The sequence below is a fragment of the Elaeis guineensis genome, chromosome 4 (assembly GCF_000442705.2).
Source record: "Elaeis guineensis isolate ETL-2024a chromosome 4, EG11, whole genome shotgun sequence".
Taxonomy (NCBI): domain Eukaryota; kingdom Viridiplantae; phylum Streptophyta; class Magnoliopsida; order Arecales; family Arecaceae; genus Elaeis; species Elaeis guineensis.
Genome location: NC_025996.2, coordinates 32,645,321 through 32,672,895, shown reverse-complemented (window position 1 = coordinate 32,672,895; position 27,575 = coordinate 32,645,321). Strand labels below are relative to the sequence as shown.

The window sequence follows — 27,575 nt, the reverse complement described above, 5'->3', positions numbered from 1 at the left end:
GAGCCTTGCCCGGCGTTCGGTCGGCTTTCGACTCAACGAATACGCCCGACTCACAATCGGGCGAAGGATGCCCGATTTAAGCCCTCGACCATCGGAAGACCGATCCAAAGTCAGGACTCACTCTGCCTTCGTGGCGGCACGCATTACCGAACATCCTAACTGATCTATCGGGCTAGCGACTTATGTGTTCAAACGCATTCCACAACACATGAAAAAAGAAAGACATGTAGAGGAAAAAAGTTCAAGTCCAAAAAACTTTGACTTTGATTTCATTAGCGATCAGGTCAAGCTTACAAAACTAGGCCAAAGCGCGAATACAAGTATGAGAAGCAGAAGGAAAAACAAAAAATCGACTAGTCCTCAGAGTCGGCCTCTTCCACTGGATGACGGTCGGGGATGGTCGGCGAACCCGCTCGGGCTTCGACAGTCGGGGCCGCTTGATCTTCAGTGGCTTGCTCTGCGTCTTCTTCGGCTTCCGCCCTGGTGGTGAGGCCTTCCGATGCTGGGTCGGCCGTCTCCTCCGCAGCTGGGGCCTCCGACTCCGGCAGAACAATGCTGCTGAGATCAAGCTTCGGGTACAGGCGTCGAACGGCTTTCCGAGCGTCCTCGTACCCAACCCGGTATGAAAGGAAGCCGCTCTCCAGAAGCTCTTCCCGGTACTCTTCCGAGTCACGGAAGTCTTCAACAGCCCGACCCATGGCCTCCTTCGTCGACTCCGCTTCTGCCTTCACGATATTTGCGTCGGCCTGGATGATGGATAGACCTTCTTCGGCCTTAGCGAGCTTTTCGAGGCTTACTCGGAGCTGCTCGCGTTCAGCCTTCAGCTCCTTGGCGAAGCTGTCCCGCTCGTGTTGAAACCGACGGACGGTCTGGGACTTCTTCTTCGCGTCGTCCCGGGTCGACTGCAGCTCTGACTCCGATGTCGCCAAGGCGCCCGTGAGTCGGGAGATCTCCTCCGTGAGTCAGGTGACCTTTCCCTCAAGTCGGCCCTCCCGATCGACCGACTGTTGCAGCTGGTCGACCAAAATAACCTTGTCGGCTTCAGCGGCCGCGACCTTGTCTCTCCAAGCCGCGCGTATATCACCGAACTTTCGATATCCGGCCTCTAGCTCGGATATGTTGTAAACCAGCTGCACAAAACAAGACCGACCGTCAGGAGACCGAACTTACGGAAACAACATTGAAAATGAAGAAGAGAGAAACTCACCCGGATCATCATCGGGTAGAATGAAGACAGCATGTCGGAGACACGCTGATTCTTCATCGCCTCGATGTCGGCTGGAAGAAGGAGCGCCTGGCACAGCCTCCTGGCCAAGTCGTGGTTGGCCAAGCCCGACGCACCTTCGGGGAGTGGGAAGTCGGTCGACCCCCCACCACCGGCCGACCTTCCTTCATCGCCCGACGCCATAGGGGCCTTCCCTCGACCGGACATCCAGGCCCTGACGTCGGAGAAGGACGGCAAGCTTGAGCCCGACCGAGTATCAACCGAGGGTGCGGCAGCAGCAGGCGCGGGTCGCTCGGCCTTGTGCGCCTCCTCCCGATCCTCCTCTACCGGCTGAGCAGCCGGCACGCCGTCGACTGACTCATCGGCCGCCCTTCTCTCGGGCGAAGCTGCACCCTCGCCCGACGATCCCTCGGACGGGACTTCGACGAGCACTGTCGGTGCCGACAGCGTGATTACGGGCTCCGCCTCCGACCCAGTCGGCTCGCTCGGCGGAGCTACGTGGGGCCTCTTGGGAGGCCGCGATGGCTCGGCCCCTTGCGCCGGCCTCTTCCGAACGGCATACTGGCGTACGTCGACTGCCGTCAGTCTTGACCTCGGCGGCATATCTGTAAATGACGACAAATGGTCAGCACCATAAAGGGAAGACAAAAAAGTAGAAATGGAAAGAAAAATGAAAAACCGACCTAAGCGAGGGACCGGACTGAGGCCGGCGTCGTACAGGGCCTGCTCAGTGACGAGCTCCCTCTGCTTCGGCACCGAGATGTCTTTCAACCGGTGGAAGTCTTCCTGATCCTCGGCTTCCACCCGACTGTTCTCGTTCGGTTCGGTTCGGAGATTCCCCCAACGAGCAGGGAACCCCCAAGGAATAGAAGAAGATGCGAAAAAGAACTGGTTCTTCCATCCGTGAATGGACGACGGGAGACCAGTGATGAAAGAAAGCCCCTTCCGAGGATTGAAGTACCACCACCCTCGGACTTTAGGGTGGGGTCGGAGGACAAAGAAGGCTCGGAAGAGAAAAATTCAAGGGTCAGTCGGCAAAAGCCGACACAACAAAGCAAAACTGACTATTAGCCGAACTGAGTTCGGCGCGAGTTGCACCGGGCACAGTCCGTAATAGTCAAGCACGTTCCGGACGAACTTCGGGATCGAAAAGTGAAGACCGGCCCGGAGGTCCTCGACGTAGAAGGCCACCTGGCCCTCAGGCGGGCTGTTGACCCGACCGTTGGCACCAGGGGTGAACAGCCGAAACTGCTCCGGGATGCAATATTGCTCCCGGAGCCGATCGACGTTCAGCCCCGAAAGTGAAGAGACCTCCACCTCTAGGGTCGACCGAGGGTCGTCAGTCGGCTCTCTCGACCGACCTCCTCGTGAAGATGTTCTGGCCATGGACCAGAACGAAGGGCGGAAGGCAAGGAGGGAGACGGTGAAGATGGGGAAGGCCCTTAGAAGAAAAAGAGAAGACTCCTGAGAGGAAGGAAAATGGAGTACCTGGAACGGGGGACTACGCGGGCAGAGTCTCGACAGCAAAGTGAGGGGGGTAAAAACCTGGATATGGATGACCCTGTATATATAGTACCCCCGACGGTCGAGATGAAGGCACGACCAATGAGGAACTCCCAGATCACGCCACGTGGCATCTCCGGGCCGTCCGTCGGCCCGACGATTCGATGCACCCATCCTCAGATCGAGCCACGTCACCTCCACCCGCTCCAACGGACCCGTCCCAATGCCCACCTGCCACGTGGCACAGAGGTCGTGACGTTTCGTATCCCCGAAGGGGCGGCGGGAACGGCGGTTTTCCTTTCCGATGGGATGAGACGTCTGGCGCTGACGGGACAGAACATCTGACACCGACAGGACGTCTGACACTGACAGGACGTCTGACGCCAGCGAATCGCCCGACATTCATGAGGTGCCTGTCATCATGTCAACCCACGGTACGATCGTCATATCAGCCTACGGGACGGTCGGAACTTGATACGCTAGGGATCCACTCCTTTCGCCCGACGCTGCTGCCCAAACAAAGACATTGGCTAGCGCACCATCCGACTCAGGAGTGGAGGGGGGCAACTGTTGGGAAATACCGAGCGACCCCACTCATGTCGACTCATCATCGGGCCTACATGTCCGACGCCCGACTTCATCGACCGACCGACCGACGGGTGCCGTTACCGACCGACCGACGGGTGCCGTTACCGATCGATCGACGGCTATCGACCGACCGAGGATACATCGGTCGGGCGGACCTTTTTCACTCTCCCAACCGACTGCACTATGGAGTTCGATGCCCGACTCCTGCAACGTGCCCGACTGACTGTCGGAGGGGCCCAAATTTCCACCCGACACCCCTCAGCTGGCCGCCGACCTATGGTCGGTCGGCTCCTCCAATCGCCATACTACTGTCAGAGACTGTCAGTCCTGACAACGGTATGTGGCACTGCCGCCTAGGGGCATTATCCCACCTAAGGCATGGTCAACCCTAGCGAGTTGACAGCCCCACGGCGATTTGACACCTTTACGGCGACTCTGACAGTCTTCAGTGAGTTGACAATTCTTCAATTGTCTGCATCATTAATGACGGCGCCATACCATGCTCCACTATATATATCAGAGAAGGTAACAGTGCTAGAAGTCTCTTCGAAACTTTGGGGCTTGCTCCCTCTCTCTCTTACCCCCTCTCATTGAGCTCCTTGTTTTCTTTTCACTGTTGCCTAGTCTCCTCTCTGACTTGACCGTTGGAGGGTCCCCGTCGGAGCCACCTCCGGTCAGTGCGGACTTTCTTTTGCAGGTGCTCATTTCCGGCGACCAGGCGACGAGGGGATTGGCCGCAACACCCTCCAATAATTGCCATTGGCATCTCTCTCTTCTTCTCTCTCTCTCCCTCCTCTCTCTCTTTTTCTTCCTCTCCCCTACTCTCCTTATAATGTCAATTCGGACCCCATACAGAATAGCATAGGAGCATACAGAAACATGTTGTTGGCTGACTAGTATGGCTTTAGTACCAGCATAGTCAACCTTGTATCCAACTGCCTACTTCTTTCTACCTACCATTTTAGACCACATATTGGAGAAAAGATCTAAACTGTTCTTTCAGTCAAACATAGGGAGCAACCATGCTTCTTACATTCTTCGGTTTGTGAGTAGTATTGGGCACGGGTCGAGTTCGGTTAGGTTGAGAAAAAAATTTCATCCGACCGAATCCAATTGAGTTGAAAAAAATTCAATCCGTTACCGACCGTTTATCATGTATAAATTATTTGAAATCGAAGTGAATGATTTGTAGCGGGTTCGGGTGGATTGTGTCGGTTTGGGTTTCAATGTTGACTCAATGTTGATTTAAGTCCAATGTTGGCCCACTTAAGCTTATTTGCTTTTTTTTTGTCAATTTAATACAAAAAAAGATTTAAACCTTATAAGTTACAAATTTTAGATTTATTTTTAAATATATATAAAATATAATTAAAAAAAAGAAGATTTACTCATTTAAAAGCAACTACATCTGAAAATTTTTACTTTAGAATTATTTCAAATTAATGTATTTCCATCAATAATTCAACATTAATATTTTCATGAATCTAAATGGGTGACATGGTATTTTTTAGAATGAAGTATTGAAGTCTAAACGATGCCGTCTCAAAATGAAAGTAAGTTTGTGAAATACTACATTGATTGAGTTCGATTTCATTTCAGTTAAAAGTATAGGAACCGAATCCGACCGTAAATAATCAATTTTTTACAAACTCCAATCCGATTCCATCGGATTAATGTCTTTCAACTGTCCAAAACCGATGTTTATTGGGTCAGATTGGATAGGTTTCTTCGAGTTTCGATTATTTGCTCAGCCCTATTTGTGAGTTACCAAACCATCAGTTATTCATTCTCCTTCAATGTCTGTTTTGCGGCCATTGCAAAGACGTGCAACTTCAGCAGCTTTAAAAAGCCTGGTATGGTGGTGGGGACTATGCTGCCACCATGAGGGCCTCAAGGTTGGAGCTCATAGCAGTAATTGGTGACATTCATTATAGTTGTTCACTTTCCCTAACTAGAACTGCAATGTCTAGTTCTGCCCACCACGCTTCACCTTCATTCTTATTAATGATTTCTTCATGCCGTCAGTGTTGTCGGTTCAGAAAGTTCGTAGTGTTTTTTTGAGAGAAAAAAGTTCATGGTGTTGGATATACTGTTTGATTGGGATTCATGTGTTCTGATTCAGATCGAAGACAATGATCCAGTTTCAAAGGACGTTGTAATGATATATGATGCTAATTAAGTTACTGTTATCCAAAGATCTTTGAATGTTGAAGAGAACAAAAGATTTTTGTGTAACAAAAGTCCTGCCTTGGATCGGTCTGGTATGAAGCCATCAACTAATGACCAAAATTCAACAATGACAAGTTGGTTTGTAGATGGAATGCTTCTGACGCCATTTTGGTTAAATCTTTCTGTCATTTTCTGAGTTTTGGAGGTCTTAAGGTAGCTGCACCATGGATATTTTTAAAGCTTGTACGCCAGACAAGGTTAAAATTTCTTTGTGGTTGGCTGTCAAAGGAAGAGTTCTCACTGCTGATAATCTCCAAAAATGAACTTGCTCAGTTTGTGTTTTGTGTAATGCTGAAAGTGAGGCCGAAATCAATCTGTTATCGGAGCGCAAGTTGATTTAGAGTTGTACCAAGTAGCTATCTTTTCTATCAGGTTTATTGCTCGATTGATTTTTGGACGTGGTATTATTTTTTGTTGCAGCACAGATTTGAGGTTAAACCAGCCAAGATATGCTACACTTCCGAACATAATTACACCTGAATCAAAGGTTGCAGAACTAGATGTAGAGCTTAAGTCGGATCTAGGGGTGGTTCAAGTGTGGACTTCCTAAGAGGAAGGGTTTGGATTGTATCTTTTGCTCATTCTTTCATGACATCCACCGTTGGGTCACAAGGTGGCCGCTTCGAGATCTGTACAAGCGGTGGAAGGGGGAGGTAGAGTGCTTGCAAAAGGAGATCAATCATTTTTTTAGTCGAAAGATGCAACCTGATCTCAAAGAGGAAACCGATATCACCACTTCCTCTCTTGACAAGCTTATTGACAAGTTAAAGAATGAAGTTTGTGACTTGTGGTCAGTATCGTTTTTGTTTATGCATGTTTTGTCGAGTGGAGATAATGACTTATGTGATTTCATTGAACTAGTTTGGTTGGGGTTTGCAACATATGACCACAACCAAAATTGCAGTTGTACATGAATGGAAAAATAGGAATTTCAAATATTACACGGGTTCCTTAGTCCTCTGTGTGTGTGTGTGTGTGTATGATTTTCTTGAACTAGTTTGGTTGCGGTTTGCAACATATGACCACAACCAAAATTGCAGTTGTACATGAATGGAAAAATAGAAATTTCAAATCTTACACGGTTCCTTAGTCTTCTATATATATATATATATAAGATTTTTTGTGTAAATAACTAATGTAGAACTAAAAGCAGATCTATATTTTGACATTTTTGTTGGACCAAGAATTCAAATCAATGCATCTATTTATAAGATCTTCTAATTTATATAGAATATGGGTTAGATCAATTCTGATACCATCAGTAATAATCAAAGATCTCATCTAAAGAGATAAATCAAAAATTATTATTTAATTTTTTAATTTTATATAAATATTTAAAATTTTTTTAGCGAATAATTGAAATGAGACTAAATATATGTCTATACGAACCCTCACAGATGCGATATCAAATAAATTATGATGGTGATATTATGATTCCATATCCAATAAATTAGGATAGATATACCGCTGAGAAAAAATTATGAGATGGGTTGGAGTGCTTTCAATTATTCATAATATTTTAATTATTTATTTAGTTATTCTAATGTCATGGTATATATTCTCGTAGGTCTTGCTGAAATTACAGTCATTAGTCAAAAAAAAAAAAAAATTCAGATGAAGCAACTAACATTTGTTAATAACAAATACCCCGCATGGTCAAATGCGGCTTGTACCTGGCCTCGTACGGTCAAAATTATCTCCCTATTTCAAGAAAAAGAATATGCCAAGTCAGACAATTCGAAACCATGCATTGGCGGCAGAGACAGCCATTCATATCTGCCATCCAGGAGTCTTTTTCCTAAATAATATAAAAAAAAATTATTTATCTAAATAATTTAAATTCTAATTTATTTATGAATCTAATACAAAAACAATAAAACATCATTTTGAATGATATTTTATCGAGGCCACGTCACCCATAATTTTTACGTAGACGTCATCCAAAAAAAAAAAAATTAGAAAACACCATTTTGAATGACGTTTAAAAACGTCAAACGTCATTCAAAATGATATTTTCTAATTTTTTATCCAAAAAAAATAAAAAAAATAAAAAAATAAAAAAAAATAAAATTTATAATTTTAAATTTATAAATAAATAAAAATTTTAATTTTGAATGAAATTTAAAATATAAAAATTTAAATTTTTAATTCAAATAAAAAAGATAATTTGAAATTATTTTTTTCTTTTCAAATTAATTTTTTTAAAAAAATATCTAAACAAAAATCTTAAAAATTTAAAAAATTAAAAATATCATAAAAAAGAAAAAATGAGAAAGAAATACAAAAAAATAAAAATTATAATTTTAAATTTAAAAAAATAAAAATTTTAAATTTAATTCAAAAACATCATTTCAATTTTTTCCCCATTTCAAATTAAATTTTAAAAAAAATATTCGAAAAAATTAAAAATTAAAAAAACAAAAAGTACCATTAAAAAGTCAAAAATTTAAAAAAATAAAAAAAATAAGAATTATAATTTAAAATTTAAAAGAAATAAAATTTTTAAAATTAATTAAAATAAAAATATCATTTCAAATTACTTTCCTCATTTCAAATTAATTTATTTAAAAAAATATTTCAAACAAAAAAAAATAGCTTAAAAAAATTTCATAAAAATAAAAAATAAAAAAAGGAGAAAAATTATATAATTATAATTTTAAATTAAAAAAATAAAATTTTAATTTGAATTAAATTTTGATAAAAGAAAAATAAATGCCATAAAAAGTGAAAAAAAGAGGAAAAAATGTGAAAAAAAAATTTGTAAATTAAAATTTTAAAAAATAAGAAATTTAACTTTAATTTAAATAAAAAAATATCATTTCAAATTACTTTTTCCATTTAAAATTATTTTCTAAAAAAATATCTGAAGAAAAAAAATGTTGTAAAAAAATAAAAAATACCATAAAAAAAGAAAAAAAAGGAAAAGAATAGAATTGAAAAAAAAAAGAATTGTAATTCTAATTCAAAAACAAAATTTTAAATTTTAAGAAATAAAAATTTTAATTATAATTGAAATAAAAAATATCATTTTAAATAACTAAATTAATTTAAATTTAATTATTTAAAAAATAATCTAAATAAAAGAAAAAATACCTAATAAAATGGAGATAAAAATGGAAGAAAATTAAAATTATAATTTGAAATTATAAAAATTTTAAATTGAATTCCAAAAAAAATGCCATAAAAGAAGTGAATAAAAGAGGAAAAAATGGTAAAAAAATAAAAATTATAATTATAAATTAAAAAAAATTAACTTTAATTCAAATAAAAAATTATCATTCAAATTACTATCTCCATTTTTAATTAATTTTATTTATTAAAAAATTATATAAAAATAATTAAAGAAATAAAAAAATTAAAAAAATTAAAAAAAAGAGAAAAAAAAGAAGAAAATGTCAAAGGGAATGGCGTTTTCTCCCCTTCTCCTCTTCCTTCTCCCTCTTCTCCCTCTTCTCTGGCAATCTCCGACGTCTCTCCGACGGCACGACGGCACAGCGGCGAGCTCTTGGCGGTGGTGAGCTGCCTCCTCTCTCTCCCTCTTCCTCTCTCTCTCCTTCTTTTTCATTGGCCGTCGGCATCAGAGGGCCAGCGGCGGGCTGTGCGCCCCGACGACGGGCCCCGGCCCCCTCCTCTCCCTCTTCCTCTCTCTCTCTTCCTCTCTCTCTCCCTCTTTTTCTTTGGCCGTCGGTGACAGACGGCCGGCGGTGGCCCCCCGCGGCGGCCCCGACGATCCCCTTCCCTTGGCCGGCCCCTCCTCTCCCTCTTCCTCTCTCTCTCTCTCCCTCCCTTTTCTTTCTTGGGCGCCAGCGTCAGAGGGCCGGCGGCGGGCCACGCGCCCCGGCGGCCGGCCGCGCGCCCAGGCGGCGGGCCCCGGCCCTCCCCTTCCCTTGGCCGACCCCCTCCTCTCCCTCTTCCTCTCTCTCTCCCTCCCTCTCTCTCCCTTTTCCTTGGCCGTCGGCGACTAACGACCGACGGCGGGCCCCGACGGCGAGCCCCGACAGTCCCTTTCCCTTGGCCGGCCCCTCCTCTCCCTCTTCCTCTCTCTCTCTCCCTCTTTTTCCTTGGCCACCGACGACAGACGGCCGGCGGCGGCCCCCGCGGCGGGACCCTTCCCTTGGCCGGCCCCTCCTCTCCCTCTTTCTCTCTCTCTTCCTCTCTCTCTCTCTCCCTCTTTTTCCTTGGCCGCCGACGACAGACGGCCGGCGACGGCCCCCCGTGGTGGGCCCCGGCGGTCCCCTTCCCTTGGCCGGCCCCTTCTCTCCCTCTTCCTCTCTCTCTCTTCCTCTCTCTGCCTCTCTGTATTTTTATTTTTTATTTTTATCTCATTATTTTTTATTTTTATTTTTATTTTTATCTCATTAGATTCAGATGTATTTTAAAATTTGATTCGATCGTAATTTAAAAATTTTAAAATATATTACATTTCATAAAAACGTAGATCCGTCAATTGATCAATGTAAAATATTCTATGATATCCATATAAAATATATATTTGAATATATATTTTTGTATGGATACCGTAAAATGTATACATTGGTTAATTGATTGTCCAGTTTGGATAGTTTAGAAATTGCATTTAATTCTATAGATAATTATATTATTCGAATGATATGCGGAGGGTTCAAGAGAAATTTCGAACAATATTTTTCTTTAGTTCTCCTCACACATTTTGAGTCGTGTGGGGAGAACTAAGAGAAAATACTGTCGAAATTTCTTTTGATTCTTTTTGCGTATCGTTTGATTAATGTAATTAATCTATAGAATTAATATAATTTTCGAATGGGATAGGATCTATCTGTACCTATTTGTTGATGATATGATGCATGTATCATGTAAATCTTTTAAAATAATAAAATAATTAGTAATACTAAATATTTTAATTTTATCGTAGGTTTCTTTGAGAAAATGGCCAGTACTCGAGTTCGTATACTATTGTATTATGATGGCATGATACAGAATAATGAAACTGGTGTACAGTACAGTCATCCTACAAATCGAATGATTAGAGTATCTTCATCATTATCACGTCAAGAATTATTGGATCATTTATACAGCAGTATTCCTGTAGACAAAGAAAAATATGAAATAAAATTGAAATAAAAATCTCTTAATCTTTTGGGTCAGTTAATGCAGAGCAAATATATCTTAGTTCCAATTGATGATGATGAAGATGTCGAAGAAATGCTGATCTTTCTTTTAAAATATTCAGAATGTCAATTTTTAGAATTATATATTGAAAAGGAAGATGTACCAAGCTTTGGATACCATAGTCGGCTTTTAACTCAAGCGGACAATAATGTTGGGCCTTCCTCACCTTTCGTAACTCCTATGGTGCAAACCGATAGTGTTGAGGCCGTTTTTGCAGAATAATATTCCACTACTGCCGGTCCTAGTTATCCAATTATTCAGAGTCCTATGGTGACTTCTCCTGTGTCTTCTGCTATGGTGACTTCTCCTTTGCTAGAAGTAGTGGTAAGTGCGGGAGATGATACTCATATAGGGAACGATGACTGGATAGTCGGTGGAATAAATTCTGATAGTCTAGGCTTTGAGTCAGATGAAAGTGGAGATGAAGACTGTTAGATAGATGAGGACAGTAGCAGTAATGATGATGATAGTGAAAATGAGAATGATGATGAAGATGTTTAGGCTAATATTAATATGGAAGAACCTCAACCTCGTTTGCACGAACCTCCATAATATTTTAACGATATAAATTTAGATGATGGTGGTTGTGTTAGTGCTGGTCGAAGATTGAACTCTGACAATCAGTTTTGGGACTCCTCGATGACTGAATTTTCTAAAGGTCTAATATTTGAGAGTAAAAATTATGTAAGTAGAGCTATTGATCTTTATCACATTATGAAGCATCGGACATACAATATAGTTCAGTCGCATTCGAAATTATGGTCCGTATGATGCGCATCATCAGATAATGTTCAAAATTGTAAATGGAGGCTTCGTGCTGCATTGTTGAAAAAATATGAATATTTTCAAATCACAAAATATGAGGATCCTCACACTTGTTTGTTTACAGGATTGAGTCGAGACCACAAACATGTCAGTGGAAGGATGATTAGCACACTAGTCCGACATATTGTTGAGAAAGATCCCGGTGTTAAAGTTAAAGCTATTGTGACAACCGTTAATGATCAATTTCAATATACAGTGTCATACAGAAAAGCATGGTGTGGAAAGCAAAAGGCATTGGTTGATATTTATGGAGAATGGGAGCCATCTTATGCTAAATTATCCTATTATATGACTGCACTTCCACATGCAAATCCCGGTACAGTTGTTTCATAAAATTTTTTTCAAAATGTGAATTCTAATGTTCGAGTTTTAAATTATATTTTTTGGGCTTTCAAACCATCTATCCAAGATTTTACGCACTACCGTCCTGTAATCAGCATTGATGGCACACACTTGTATAGAAAGTTTAAAGGTAAGATGTTAATTGCAATAGGAATTGATGCAGAGAATGAGATATTTTTATTAGCATATGCAATTGTGGATGAGGAGACGATTGCAAGTTGGAGTTGGTTTCTTTTCCAGCTCAGAACACATATCATTAAAGATAGAAATGGAATATGCTTAATTTCTGACAGGCATCCAGATATATTAAATGCCATTGCAGATGAGTCTATTGGATGGAGTCCACCACGTGCCTATCACCGATACTGTTTAAGACATATCTGCAGTAATTTCAATACTCATTTTAAAAATGTGCAGCTGAGAAAAGCAGTATGGCAAGCAGGAAGCGCTCATCAAGTTCGCAAGTTCAACTTTATCATGGGTAGGATCAGAATAGTGAATGAAGAGGCTTGGAGCTGGTTGTTCGAGATAGAAAAAGAGAAGTGGACGTTGGCACATGATGATGGCCTGTGCTATAGTATCTTAACTACAAATTTGTCAGAGGTTTTTAACAGTGTTTTACGAGGAGCTAGAAATGTGTCAATTACAGCTTGTGTTCAAATGACATTTTATCGTCATGTGAAATACTTCAATACGAGGCATGTCTAAGCCTTGAGATATGTAGAGGAGAATACAAATAATTTTTTTACTCCTCATATTGCAATTAAGATTGCTGAAGATCAAGTTAAAGCTAACCAGCACCGAGTAACAGCATTCAACCTTCAAAGAGGTATATATGAAATGCTTACGAGAAGAGCAAGTGCAGGGTTACGAGGTGGAGAAAATTTCTATACCATTACTTTAGCTGAAAAAAATATTCTTATGAAAAGTGGAGCATGTACAAATATCCATGTTCACATGTTTTAGCTGTGTGTCAAGAAATTACTGTACATTTTAGTGATTTTGTGGATGATGCATATACAATTATAGCATATATGAATACTTGGAGCGGTGACTTTAATCCATTACCACATGAAGATTATTGGATGCATACACGTATGTTCAAATGTATTCCTGATCATCATCATTTGAGACCCAAGCAGAAAGGTAGACCAAAGTTAACAAGACTATGAAATGAGATGGATGATAGGCAAATAAGAAGTAAGAACCACTATGGTATTTGTATGGAACAGGGTCATGACCGCCGTCGCTGTCCTAGGATACTTCAACATACTTCAACTTCAAACAGTAGAAGAAATTAAAAGCTCCGAAGATTTATTTTCGTCATTATTTTATGTATTTCTATGAGATTGTATTTGAATATACGTGTTTAATATCCTGAGATGAACTGAATTTTGTGTTTAAGTTGTATTGTGTGACAATATTGTGTTTAAAATATATTTCTCTTAAAGTATATTGTATCTTATTTTTTAATACACCTGTGATAATATCGTTATTTTAGATTCATTAGCGTATTATGGCTCACGATCCGCAGTATCTCGGTCCTCGAGACAACAGTATTCTTACATTGTAGGAGCACCATCGATCACAGACTATTTTAGATGGTGACATAAAATTTAGACTATTATAGACTATTCATAATCTATTAAAATTTTAGCTTACTAATTTTTTTTATTTTAACTCTATCAATTTTTGTAGGAGCCATATACAGATGAGATATTGGCTATACTGCCGCAGATGTGTACAGTTGGACATGACATATAGACTGCTAGGATGCCACTTATTTATTTTGATGTGGTAGAGTGACATCTTTCCGATCGTATTCTACGGCAGTTTGGTCAAATTCAGGGTATCTCAGAGCAGTTTGATACCAGCCAGGGACTTCATCGTATTGATCGATGAGGGAGAGCTCGTATTGACTGGTGTATCAGACATGCAGAGTACATCGATATTTGGGATGCACGTCGAGATCACATTGTTCATGATGATCCTATTTTGAGAGGCCGTTCATATACCGATGACTACATGGCTTGATTTTTTAGCATTACGGTGCGAGTCGTTGGACAATCTCGGTATGCAGTTCCCGGATACGAGGGCGAGAGTTATACTGTGCGTCTTTTAGTAAGATTACGAAAATTACTATGTTATTTATGTTATATTTTTGTTTTATATTTTACAGTATACTGACTATTTTATTTTTATTTTGTAGACTGATTCTATGTCGGATCTTGTGTTGGACGCTCGTCGTGCTTTATTTACGACTAATGAGGACGAATGAATTCGGATACTGCGGGAGATAGAGAGAACAAGTTCCGGAACATTGATGGTGATTGGTGTTGATCCATATAGCTATGCGTCTTGGTATGGAGCAGCCCCGGTATCAGATATGAGATATACACCGTCACCATATGTTCCACATATACCATCACCGCATATTCCACAGATGTCATCATTAGATGCTGCACAGATGCCACCGTCTTTTAATCCACAGATGGCAGCGCCTTCTTCTTCCTACATCCTCCAGATGACATCACCGGGTACCAGTTGGCCACATGAGTATGATACTTTCTTTTCAGGTCCATCCGTGTATCCAGATGAGAGGGTTGAGCGGGTCGCTCAGTCCATAGATGATCCGACAGCATCAGTTATTCCTGAGCAGTATGATCAGCAGATCTTCTCCACTGATATAGGGGAGGAGCCATCACAGCAGGAGCAGGAGCAGCCGGCGAGGACCTTCCTAAGAAGGTCCAAGTGACCACGGGCACCGCGACGTCCTTGTGGGACTTAGTCTTTGTTAGATTTATACTTAATATTTTTTAAATTTTTATTGTACTATTTTTTATACGTTTGATATTTTTATTATATTTAATAATATTAAATATTAATTTTATTTTATATTATTTAATTTTAAGTAATCGGATATTATGCTTTGTACATATGGATACACATACTCGAATGTGTCTCAGAACATTAGGAGAGAAAAAGTTATACTAAAAGGACTATAAAAATTATAACATAAATAATAATAATATATCAAATAATTTAATTATGAGATGAATTGGATCGTATTGGTACATCTCGATCTGATACAGGCACGAACAGATACGCACGGTGTGGTATGGGAAAAAATTTAATTTTAAATAGAAAAAGTAATTTAAAATGATGTTTCTTATTTAAATTATATTTTTTATTTTAATTAAAATTAAAAAAATTTATTTCTTCTAAATTTAAAATTATAATTTTATTTTTTTTATTTTTTTAAATTTATGGCTTCTTTATGGTACTTTTTATTTTTTTATTTTATTATTTTTTTGATTTTATTTTAAAAAAATTAATTTTAAATGGAGAAAGTAATTTGAAATGATATTTTTTATTTAAATTAAAATTAATTTTTTTTAATTCAAAATTATACCTTATATTTTTTTACCATTTCTTTCTCATCTTTTCTTTTTTTATGGTATATTTTATTTCTTTAATTTTTTAAAGATTTTTTTTGAAATATTTTTTTTAATAAAAAAATTTTAAAAGAAGAAAATAATTTAAAATTATTTTTTTATTTGAATTAAAATTAAAATTTTTATTTTTTAAATTTTAAATTTATATTTTTTTCTCATTTTTTATCTTTTTGGCATTTTTTTAGGTATTTTCTTCCTTTATTTAGAATATTTTTAAAAAAATTAAATTTAAATTAATTTAGTTATTTAAAATGATATTTTTTATTTGAATTATAATTAAAATTTTTATTTCTTAAAATTCAAAATTATAAATTTTATTTTTGAATTAGAATTACAATTCCTATTTTTTTTTCAATTCTATTATTTTCTTTTTTTTTCTTTTTTTATGGTATTTTTTATTTTTTTACATCAATTTTTTTCTTTTCTTCAGATATTTTTTTCAAAAAATAATTTGAAAGGGACAAAATATTTTGAAATGATATTTTTTATTTGAATTAAAGTTAAAATTTTTATTTTTTTAAAATTTAAAATTTTAAATTTTTAATTAAAATTTTTATTTTTTAAATTTAAAATGATAATTTTTATTTTTTCGCAATTCTTTCTCATTTTTTCTTTTTCTATGATATTTTTAATTTTTTAAATTTTTAAGATTTTTGTTTAGATATTTTTTAAAAAAATTAATTTGAAAAGAAAAAAATAATTTCAAATTATTTTTTTTATTTGAATTAAAAATTAAAAATTTTATATTTTAAATTTTATTCAAAATTAAAATTTTTATTTATTTATAAATTTAAAATTATAAATTTTATTTTTTTATTTATTTTTTGGAAAAAAAATTAAAAAATATTATTTTGAATGATGTTTTTAAAAACATCATTTTGAATGATATTTTTAAAAACGTCATTCAAAATAGTATTTTTAAAAATATCATTCAAAATGATATTTTTTATTTTTTATTTTTTAGATGATGTTTACGTAAAAATTATGGGTGACGTGGCCACGATAAAATATCATTCAAAATGATGTTTTATCGTTTTTGCATTAGATTCGTAAATAAATTAGAATTTAAATTATTTAAATAAATAATTTTTTTATATATTATTTAGGTAAAAGGACTCTGCCATCCAGCATCGTATCTACCATTGACTTGGAAATCAAGGTGGTTTTATCAACCTTTCCCTTAAAAGAAGGAAAAAAAAAACTTGAAAATTAAAACCAAATCTCCGCCGTACCCGTGTTCCATATAGGAGGAAAGAAAGAAGAGTAGAAAGAGATCCAACCCGTGTTCGTTCTCTGGTTCTCTACGATTTCGTCGAATTCCGAGACGTCGGGTGAAGATGGATTGTCTCCCGGACAGCGACTGGGATCTCGACTACTATAGCCGCCTCATTGATGAAGCCGCCCCCACCGATTTCTTCTTGAACGATTCTCCAAGGTACACCGATTCCTAGGGTTTTCATCGCTCATTCTGAATGAATCATTGGGTCGATCACATAGCCCCTCCATCGTTTTCTCCTATTTGGTCATTATGTTGTGCACCTTTTGTGCATGACTTTACTTCTTAGGAGCCATATATTTGTTTTGTTCTTGGATTATTCCCAAGATTATATCTTTCTGATATTTTAAATGGAATTTGGGTTTGAGGGTTTTCTTTTTAAGGTTGCCGAACGAGTTGTAAAGAAGAAACTGATTTATATTTTTATCAATTACGAAAAGAATGGGAGTTTGGCTAAAAAAAAATAAAAGTAATTTTGGCATGTGATGTATTTGAAATGTCTGTCTAAAGTTGAGGTCTAAAGGGGTTGAAATTTGACATGATTTAGGGTGCATTTGGTTAACCATAAAAAAAAAGTGCTTTTTTTGCTTTTGGATTTTTGAAAATCAAAAATCAACGAGCAATGTTTGGTAACACTACAGAAAGCAAAAAGTAAAAATAAAAAAATAAAAAATAATTACTTTTTGTGGAAAGCAATTTTTTTTTTATTTTTAAAATTTGCTTTTACTTAAAAAAAATGAGTGAAAAATCCCACGTTTTCTCTCTCCACTACGACCCCTCCTCCCAGGCGCTCGTCCGCCTCGCCCTCTCCACCACCCAGATCGCTCTCTAGGAGTCCTCTGCTATCTCCGCCGCCGCCCCCACCATCGTGGATCATCTCTCCCGCCTCCTCTCCACGTCCCCCTCCCTTCCTCTCTGCGCCATCTTTCGAATGTGAAAGGAACTCGGCCTTCCCGATGACTTCGAAGATTCGATCATCGTCCGGAATCCTACTATGTTCTCGCTTCGGAACAACCCACGGGAGCTCAACACCCATCTGTTAGAGCTCGTCAAGGGGAAACCCAGCTCTAATTCCACACCGGTGGTAGAGGAGTGGCGTTGTCGGGAGATGACCAGGGAGGGATCCAAGGCGGATGAGATGGAGCTCAAGTTTGGATTCAAGCACGGGTTCCCTTTTGGGATGCGGCTCATGTGTCGGTGGGGATTGGAGGGAGGGCAGCTGGGAGTGGAACCAGCATCAGAGGAGGAGGAGTCTGGTTTAGCTGCTGACAACATCTGAGTGGTGGTTTAGAAAGTCGGTGGGTATGTAAAGTATGGTAACAACCAAAGCAATATTTGGCAAAGAGATATGTAGTTAATCAGTCACTCATTTTTTTTTAAATTAGATAATTTTTTAAAAAGTTAGATAATCAGTCAAAGCAACTAGTTACCAAACATACTTTTTGCTTTTGTTCCGTAGCAAAAATCAAAAAAATAAAAAAAATTTTTTAGAAAGCAAAAATCAAAATTCAAAAAGTATAACCAAATGCACCCTTAGTATCCTGTTTGACAACTCATATTGGTGGTTACTTATGCATTGGCCAAGGAAAAATGCTCCTAGTTTAGTTGTAAATATAATAAATAGAAACATTTGCACTTCTCAGTAAAAGTAATGACAAGTAGTCTGGGTGCCTGAAGAATTGATTTCCTCATCTGCTATTGGAGTTTCATACTGTTTAGTGCGAAATGTTGTCATGGTCTGGTTTGGCATTCTTTAAGTGGCATGGGCATGACAGGCGCTCTTCATTCCTTTTGTAAAACCCATGATGTTCCATTTCATGTTTAAGTATTGTTTTGTGTACGTTTCTTAATTGTTTTCTTTATGTGAGCTGCTATATTCTTTCATATTATTGGAAAACAGAAAAATTTCTCATATCTGGCATTAAGCTTGAATAGGCCCTGGAACATACATTGTCATGTATTATATTATTCACTCCCATCCGACAATGGTCCAATTAATTTCAGGTCATTGTTGCACAGGCTTTGTCCATGTTTGTCATTAGATGTGAACTAGGAGAATTAGAGTTTGAGTTTTGTATCAGACTAAATCTATGTGCATGCACCCATCTCACCATGGACCTGTTAATTTTAGGTCATCTTTGAAGAGGCATGGTTCATGTTTGTCATTAGATTTGAACTAGGAGATTAAGAGTTTGAAATTTGTATCAGTCTGAAATCTATGTGCATGAACTTGGGTTCATGGGTGTGTATCAGATGTCAAATCCTTTCAATATCTAGGCATTTCTTCTTACGTATTCATGTCCAAGTGTCATAACAATTACATGTTTCACTGTTAGATATGGGTACTGTTTGCTGAATTGAAGGTTCCGGTAATGCAAACTTAAATACAAAACATGCACAAGCTTATAGAATATAGATTATATAGATAAACAATATAATGCACAAGCTTATTGATTATATAAATTAAAAGCATATTCCATAGGGAACCTTTAGAAAATGTAATGAAATCGTGGCCCTTATTATTCATTTGTTTCATCAGAACTTATCAATGAATTGTCAAATGTATTCATATTATTACATGGAAAGAACTGTAGTCTGTCTTCAAGTTCTAAGTTTAACAAATTAAGGATGACGAAATCTAGAGGGTGCCAACTAGTGCAGTTGGCAAAGACTTTGGGAGCTGGTACCAAGGACGTGGGTTTGAGTCCCACCCTTACCTGGATTTCAGCCAGGACTTTCCCATCCTGGTTCTCAAAAAGGATGGAGAAATCTGTTTTCCAATCTTCAAATTAGTTCTCATATTCTAGTCATTCTTTTGGCTTTAAAAGAACTTTCTAATTTACTTGTTTTCATCATGATAAGCTCACTGTTTTAAGGAAAAGAAAAACAAAGTTCTAGTCTCAAGCATGGAATACATGACAGTAGTTATAGGAATTGCATATCAAACTTCTAAGAAGATTTGCTGGAAACCATGTTCTAGCTTCCAAGGGCTGAAAAAGCAAGTTGCATTTTCATTCTGCAGAAGTTCTTTTTTCCTTGTTTCATTTTGGATCGCATTGAAGTTGAGGAAGTAATTTCAAAATCACTGGATCTGATTTCACTTGCAGTGCTGGACTGGAAATTGAATCTTCTTTTACAGAGGCTACAACCCAAGCAAATGAATTTAGAAAAAGGTATGCTGCCTTATGTAGCTCACTAATATTGCCATTGAAATTCAGGGCATGCATCATCCTGATGCACATTGTGACATAGTATGTCAATATTCTCATTATCTCTAAGTAGTGGTTTGTATTCCATTACCACTTTGTTTGGTCATCTAACTCATGATGAAGCAAATATTTAATTCTTGTCCTGTAAAACTTATAAAATGGATAATATTCTCTATCTCTTCTGGCTGCATATGTGTGTAGGCTTGTGCATGTGTGCTGAGAGAGAGAGAGGATTAAGATGGAATTCTATTGGTAGAATTGGAGCTTCAACAGTACGAGCTCAAGATAATTGATAGGCAATACAAATTGATGATCCACACCATTGATCATAATCTTCATGTAAAATGCCTAAAAAGAAAAAAGAAATCATATGCTGAAGTTGTCTCCTACTTATGCATCAAATCGTTGCAACATAAACTATTTTAACAGAAGTGATATGCTATTTTCATTTATCTAGAAGCATCCAAACTCGTTCAGTTTAGTTCATATCTGTTTTATAATATGTATATCATAGTCAATGGAATGGATTCTCCATCCTTTGTTCATGATAGTCTCTATGTCTATCATCATTTGTCATTCCCTTTAGCAAAACATTGTCCCTGACTGGGTCAAGCTTTGATTTCTTCAAGACGGTAAGAGACATTGTGATTTGCTTGCAATTGGCAGGACAGGTTTCATGCGGGGTCTCTGTTTTGCCTGAATTAGCATGGCCAGTAATCCATGCCAATTTTATAGGGCTAATGTCAAGCTTATAATGGGTCATAAAATCTGCTTAGTCCTCCATGGAGTATTCTCAAGATTGAGTGCTCAGCCAATCCCAAATTAGACTGAGAAGGCTTGATGATGAAAATAGGTTCAATACTTAAGTAAAACCAAGTCTTTGAGACATTAAAAGTTTAACCGACTGTCTCACAGTTGATTGAAACACTCTCAAGAATTAAGACAAATGGAGCTTAACCTGTTCAATTAAATAGAAGCACTGGTTGAAATCTGCAGTAGCAAGAGAGGGAATAAACCCATGATGAAAATTGAGTGGAGTAAGTCTGTGGCAAATTTGAACTTTAAATTCTATATGGAAATAATGGTTATTTTTTTCTTTCCCATTTTTGTTGAATCTCAAAATGTCTTTGGATTTAAATAGCTTTGAAACAAACACATGGATCATACATTTCTCTTATATTTGTAGTGGTTTATCAATATCTGTTCTTTCAACATACAAAGGAATTCTGTTAAGAAGTTAGAACATGATTCTCAAATCATCAGTCATCCATTATGGGTACCTAACATTGTTTTGCAGGGAGCGTGATGAACCATGTGTTAGTCAAGGATCCAAAGCTTGTCGTGAGAAAATGAGGAGAGACAGGATGAACAAAAGGTGCTTCTTGGGCAAAAATCTCCTTGGATGCTTATCTATGTCAATCATTACTTTCTGATTTAAAAAATTAAAGCCTAGATGGTTACTTTCATTAATTTCCACATATCCAAGTTGAATTTTAATATATGGAGGACAAAAAAATTGAGATCGCTGGAAAGATGGCAAAAAGAAGACAAAGCCCTGTCCAGAAAGGTCAATCTTTAGTCAGATTATTCATGATCCAAGATTTTGAGCGCATGACTCCCTGCAAAAGATTTGTGCATATTCTTGTGTTAAAACCTGATCTCAAAATTCTTACACTAGATGACAAGTTCAAATTCACTCTAAGACCAAGGATATAATTTGTGATATGACAACTTTTTTTGCATCCATTTTTCCAAAAGCTCAATTAAAAATGTAGGGTACTAGAAGATGGGCTGGACTTTATGCTTTATTTTTGATATTTCATAATTTATGTGACTTTAATTGACAATCTCTTGGACAAAAACCATGGCTATTTGCTAGTTGACAATCTCTTTGTGGGCAGTTGTCTGTACACCCGTTATACAGTCCATGACTCCACTTAAACGGAATCTTGCATGAATGAAAATCTCCTGAAGAATAAGAAGTCAGAAGAGAAACTAAAGACTATGCTTTATGTTATCTCCCCTAAGATCACGATGGATCAACAACAGAATCTTTAGATATTAAAAAACATAAGTGCATGAATTTTCATGTGCAGTGTGGCATCTTGCATAGCAGACTGGAACGATGGAAGTGATGGATTAACAAAATAAATAAGTAATCAATTGGCAATAATTCTACTTTCTCACTCCCATAACCAAAATTTGGAAGGGCAGTAGAGAGAAACTCCTCATCAGGGAACCTTAGCATTTTGTAAATTGACATTCCTTATCTCTGCCCCTGCTGTTGATCTTGTTTAATATCCTTCGGTACATGTAGGAAGGAGAAGGCGTCAAGGCTAAACAGCCTTCAAATTAATGTAAACTATTGTCTGGAACTCTGATTTTAAAGTAAGAAAAGATATTATATATTTTCTTTTTCTGCTCTTTGAAAAGGTAAAGAGAAAGTTGAAGGAAGACAATAGAAGAATGCCAACTTGAATTTCTAACCTTATAAACATAGGCATAGGCTTTGAACCCAAGCCTATACTGAAAATATCCAAGAATGAATGATTGGTGGAATGAGAAACAAGAGAAGTTATTCAAATTTTGTAACTGCATGCACAATGGCAGATTGCAAGATGGTTTCACGGATGGTTTTGTTCACTATCTTGCAACATGAAGCAGGATTCTGTTGCAGCTTGCTCTCTGTGTGACGCTGTAATGTGAAGCTTCACTGAAATGCTGCTTATGTCATGCAAAAGAACTGCATAATCAGTGAGCCAATGATGTTCAAGTACGATAGATTTCCTTGAGGAGAGAAGGCATTCATGACTGAAGAAAGTGGTTAAGGAGCCTCATGATTTGTTCCTTCATATTACCAAATACAGAAACTTTATCAACTACTAAAGATGCATAGTTAGAAGAGACCATATATTTGATGTCTTTTACTTAATCTATCTTTGAGGACGAATTGCAAATCTCGAACTAGGAAAAAGGAATTTCTCATAGCTTGTAAACAGCCCCGAAGCCCTTATAGACCTAGGAGCCCAGAAGCCTCATGAAGAAGGCAGATAAAGGAAAACAGGGATCTAGGGAGACTGACAACTCCCAACAATGTAGGCAATCCAGTAGACATCATTTTGGGTTTGCTTCCAAAAGAAAACAGCGCAGCGATCCCTTAAATTGGTCACTGCACACAAACAGCAAAAGAAAGAGGCTGTTGACCTCTTGTTGCCATGGAGGGGTTTGGGTGACCCTTCCCAAAAGTGACGTATTTCTTGAAAGTGGATGGAGTGGACAAGAAACTATGCTGTCACACTATTCACAACCAGCCCAGAAATCTACTTGTGAAGATCTGGAACCACCTGAAAGGAGTTTCAGGAGCCAATGATCTAGTTTTGGAAACATTTCTAGTGACTTTGTTTGATCAGGTGTTTGAATTTTGGCTGCAGTCTGGCCAAACTAGCTGGTGATGGCACACCAATCATCAGTCAACATCCGATTTAATGGTCAGGTTGTTGGAAGGTGATGATATCTGAACAGTGTCTCCAAAATCGTCGACAAATCTTGTTTGTGGTTTCAGGCTCTACTATGATGTAATTTGAGGTGCATTCTTTGAAGTATGACATTTGATTTATTTTATTTTATTATATATATATATATATAATTAACTTATGCTGAGAGTAGATATTATATTTACTTACCTTTCAACTTTAATTTGAAATCTCACAGATTCTTAATCAAAGAAAAAGCAACATGATATAGAGCACAGTCTCACTCATAATATATTAGGAAAGGTTGGACAGCCAATTCTAAGGAATTAAAGGGACTGTGACTGTTAGACACTGATGGAGCCAAGATTTCCCCTTTGTGGGGCTGCATAGTTATATTCATAGTCTAACCTTCTGTATCCTGAGAAATGGTTTGACACTACAAAAACCATCAGCATGGTACCTCTAAGAAAATATAATAGTTTTATCAATATTGCTTATCATTTGTTTCTCAAATGATTTGAAAATGCTGCTGTAAGGATTAAGGAAAGTATGGATAATGCCATAAGGTCCTATTTTGAAATAACCTATAAGGTAATTCTAACAGATAATAGTAAATGTTGTTTTTCAAAGTTTGTTAGTAATTGTAAATTACAAATATTGCATCACTTGTTTGACTGTACAAGTATATTAAAATTTAAAATGATAACATGTGTAACTAAGCGTGAAGAACTATAGTAGGAAACATACAAAGTCTAATTAATGGCACGATTTCTTGGATAAGAGATTGAACATACACATAGAAAACAAGGAGCAAAATTTTGAACCCTGTAAACATACTTTGGTTTTAATACCTTGCATAAATCCTTAATACCACCTTAAAAGTTTAAGGCAAATTTGTGTGAACCACAAAACCTATGAACTGACAGTCACATAATCTTCCCCCACCACGCTCTTCTCTACCATCCAGGAAGGGGAAAGATAATAGTGGAGAATTCTTCCATAGATGGACCTTTCAAGTTGAGGCCTTGTACAAGTTTCATAGTTATCGCATCCTTTAATTAAGGAGACAATTTGAAAGCCATGTGTGGAACTTGAAAGAAATAGGGGTTGGTTAAGATTTCAAGAGACTTAATGAAATTACACCTATCATGACTAAACACCCTTTTGCCAAATATTTCTTCTTCTATTTTTTTTGTCGAACTCATGTCTTTCTTTAAACCATACCTAGTGAGAGATAGGATTACAGGAATAAGGGAGTAATTTAACATGAAAGCAGGCGGTTTTTATCATGAACATGCCTTGAGGGTAATAATGTAGCCGGCTGATAGACACATCCAGTTTTCTTTTCTATTTGCTACCATGCTCACAATTTTTTCATATCATTTGCTGCCCCCTAAATTATATCTCATTTGCTGTGAGACTTGGCATTAATCCAAGCAGACAAATTTCTGGAAGCTTTCTAAAGAGATCCTATTTCTGATTCCATATGTTCTTGGAACTAGGCATGCTTTTGGAGGCTAGGATGCCTGTCAAAACTGACAAATGTGCAGTACTAAATGATGCCATTCGTGTCTTGAATGAGCTAAAAGCTGAGGCCCAGAAGCTTAAAGAAGCAAATAAAAAGCTTGAGGAAGACATAAAAAACTTAAAGGTGAGTTTATGTTCCATTATGGTAGCATATATAACCTATATCTGGTGTACAGGTTGCATTTTATGGTCTTCACACATAGAGGGTGCTACATGCATGCATGTGTGTATCATATACATGTATGTATATATGTATATATATGTGTGTGTGTGTGTGTGCACGCATGTGCGTGCATGCACACAAACATACATTAGATGCATGTGCATTTACGCATGCGCACATGCACATGTGCATGCATACGCACAGATACGTACATGCAGACACATGCATGCACGCATGCATACACATTGATACATACATGCAGACACATGCATGCACACATGCACGCACGCACACACACACACATAAACATGAGACACACAAGACACGCAATCACACCTACATATGAGCTTGTTTATCACCATTCTTCGCAATTCTGATGCTTTGGTCTTTTCCTCAAAGCGTAAATGATGCTTCTTTCAATTCTTGAGCTTAAACTACAATATGATGGTTGACTCAAGATATGTTAGATGAGCTTTGCTGGCCATGGTGATGATAAATGCTAGATGACTGCTTTAAATATGATAATCATGATTCCCACAGTGCTGATAAATTTCCAAATGCTTGTTTTGTTTCATAGCATGATAAAAAATGGAAGATTAATTTGGAGTTGAATGTCTTTCTTGGTAAAAAGAATTATAAAACTTAAATGAAGATTTATTTATTTGTTTCTTTGATATATGCATCAAACAAGCTTAAACTTAGCATTGCTTGACCTTGATTAGTACTTCCAGTGGTGCTCTGTCCATATTTTTGCTGAGATGTGAGCAAGCGGTCTGTTTTATCCTTTCTCCTCCTCCTGTTTTTTTTCTTTTAACTTTTCTAACCTCAGAAATGCCGATGAGATATCACTTTTTAGCCAATAATTATATGGGAATTCTGACTTCCTATCTGACAGCATTTTGTAGTTACCCTCCTTGGTCTGCATCGCATTATTTTAACATATTTTATGAGACTAATGCTTGTTGACAACTCCAAAGTAGTTAGGATTAAAAAGTTTCATTGATGTTAATGTTTGATGTCAAAATTCATTATGACTACCAAACCATGGCTATTACCAACTAGCCATTTCCAACAATGAGCCATGGTAATTGCAGATCTTTCAATATAACTCTTCTTTCTTGTTATTCAGAAATGAGCAGTCTATTTCAACAAAACTCATCATTAATTCCAACCTAAACTATGCTAAGTATGCATCAATTCAATAATTGAATATAAGAAAAGAAAAGAAATCAGTGGAAAAGAAACTAAAAATAGTAGGCAATAAAAGAAGCTCTGTCTGCATATATCTATTGGAGGCCATGTCCTCTGTTGGTGGAGCGCAAATAGTTCCAATATCTTTTTCCACTACTTCATGTAAGACCATTTTGAGATATTTATTTATAGACACTTACTTTAATTTTGTTGCACATAAAATAATTATTTTATTTGATTTTGCATCACTTAACACCCTACTGGGGCTACATTGGCTCTTACTGTCTTTCTTGCACCATTCAAATAGGAGTGGTTATGCTTATTTCACAGAAAAATAGACAAGCATTCTCTACTAAACAGTACTACTTGGTACTACCTGGTTCAATGTTTTCTTCTGCATAAATGTATTGTCAGGGGATTCTGCGAATGTAAACTTACGTGTATTGCAGGAGGAGAAACATGAACTTAGGGAAGAGAAATCTCTACTGAGAGCTGAGAAGGAAAGAATGGAGGATTGTGTAAAAGCCCTGTCCATATCAACTGCTGGATATGTACCTACACCTCATGCAGCTTATCACGTTGGTGTAAGCAAGTTGATTGCTTTTCCTAGTTATGGTGCTATACCTATGTGGCAATGGATACCGCCTGATGTTCGTGATATTTCAAAAGATCATGAGCTTAGACCACCAATGGCTTAGTCATATTTTATGGTTGATTGCAATGTGTTAAATTCATCAGTAAACAAGATATTTTTTGAAATTCTTCTTTTCAGTTACATTTAGAAGTTTACCATGCTGTTATGCTTCATTTTGTTTGAAAACATTCTGAGTCTCCAACTATATGTCAGGAAATAATGATCAACTTTAAATATCAAATATTTCACACAGTTTTGGAGGAGTCAGTTTTACCATCATCACTAGCACATTACTTATGTTTCATGTTACGGATCTTGATTGTACTAATTTGAAACTGTGTATAAATTTGAGAAGTGCATCCCATTTTTATGTATATTGTGCTAGACTTATCAAATCTCTTGGAACCTTATGATAGTTATTGATTTTGTTTCTCTTCATGATTTATTAGAAAAATAATGTTTACTTCTGGTGATATGACCTCTGTGCTTCACTGGTGAGCAAAAATCGAGAATCTTCACCGTGAGCTGTTAAGCAATTGCTTGGTTTTATTTAGGGCTATTAGTGCCTGTTAATAGCCGAATGGAAACTTATAATACCTTTCATATGTTTTGGTATAGATTACTATTGTGAACGTGTGTCATATTTACAGTTAACACTATAGTGTTCTTTTAGAGGTTTCTGCTGTTGTTGTCTCGGTCAGTTTTACTTCATATGCTATTGCATTAAGGAATTAAATTTTTTCTCTTGATAGGTTTAAGCCTTGTGTTCAAAGAAGAGATAATGAGC

The 27,575-nt window shown here is 37.3% G+C and overlaps 1 protein-coding gene across 1 annotated transcript; it reads left to right on the top strand.

The window, feature by feature from the left end:
• The first annotated feature begins 16,438 nt into the window (after positions 1–16,438).
• Positions 16,439–27,162, top strand: LOC105043071 (transcription factor bHLH104). Its single transcript, XM_073256247.1, is given in 5 exon segments — positions 16,439–16,750; positions 19,699–19,764; positions 21,098–21,175; positions 24,741–24,924; positions 26,604–27,162. Coding segments are annotated over 5 exon segments (675 nt in total). The 5' UTR covers positions 16,439–16,652; the 3' UTR covers positions 26,853–27,162.
• Positions 27,163–27,575: the final 413 nt, after the last annotated feature.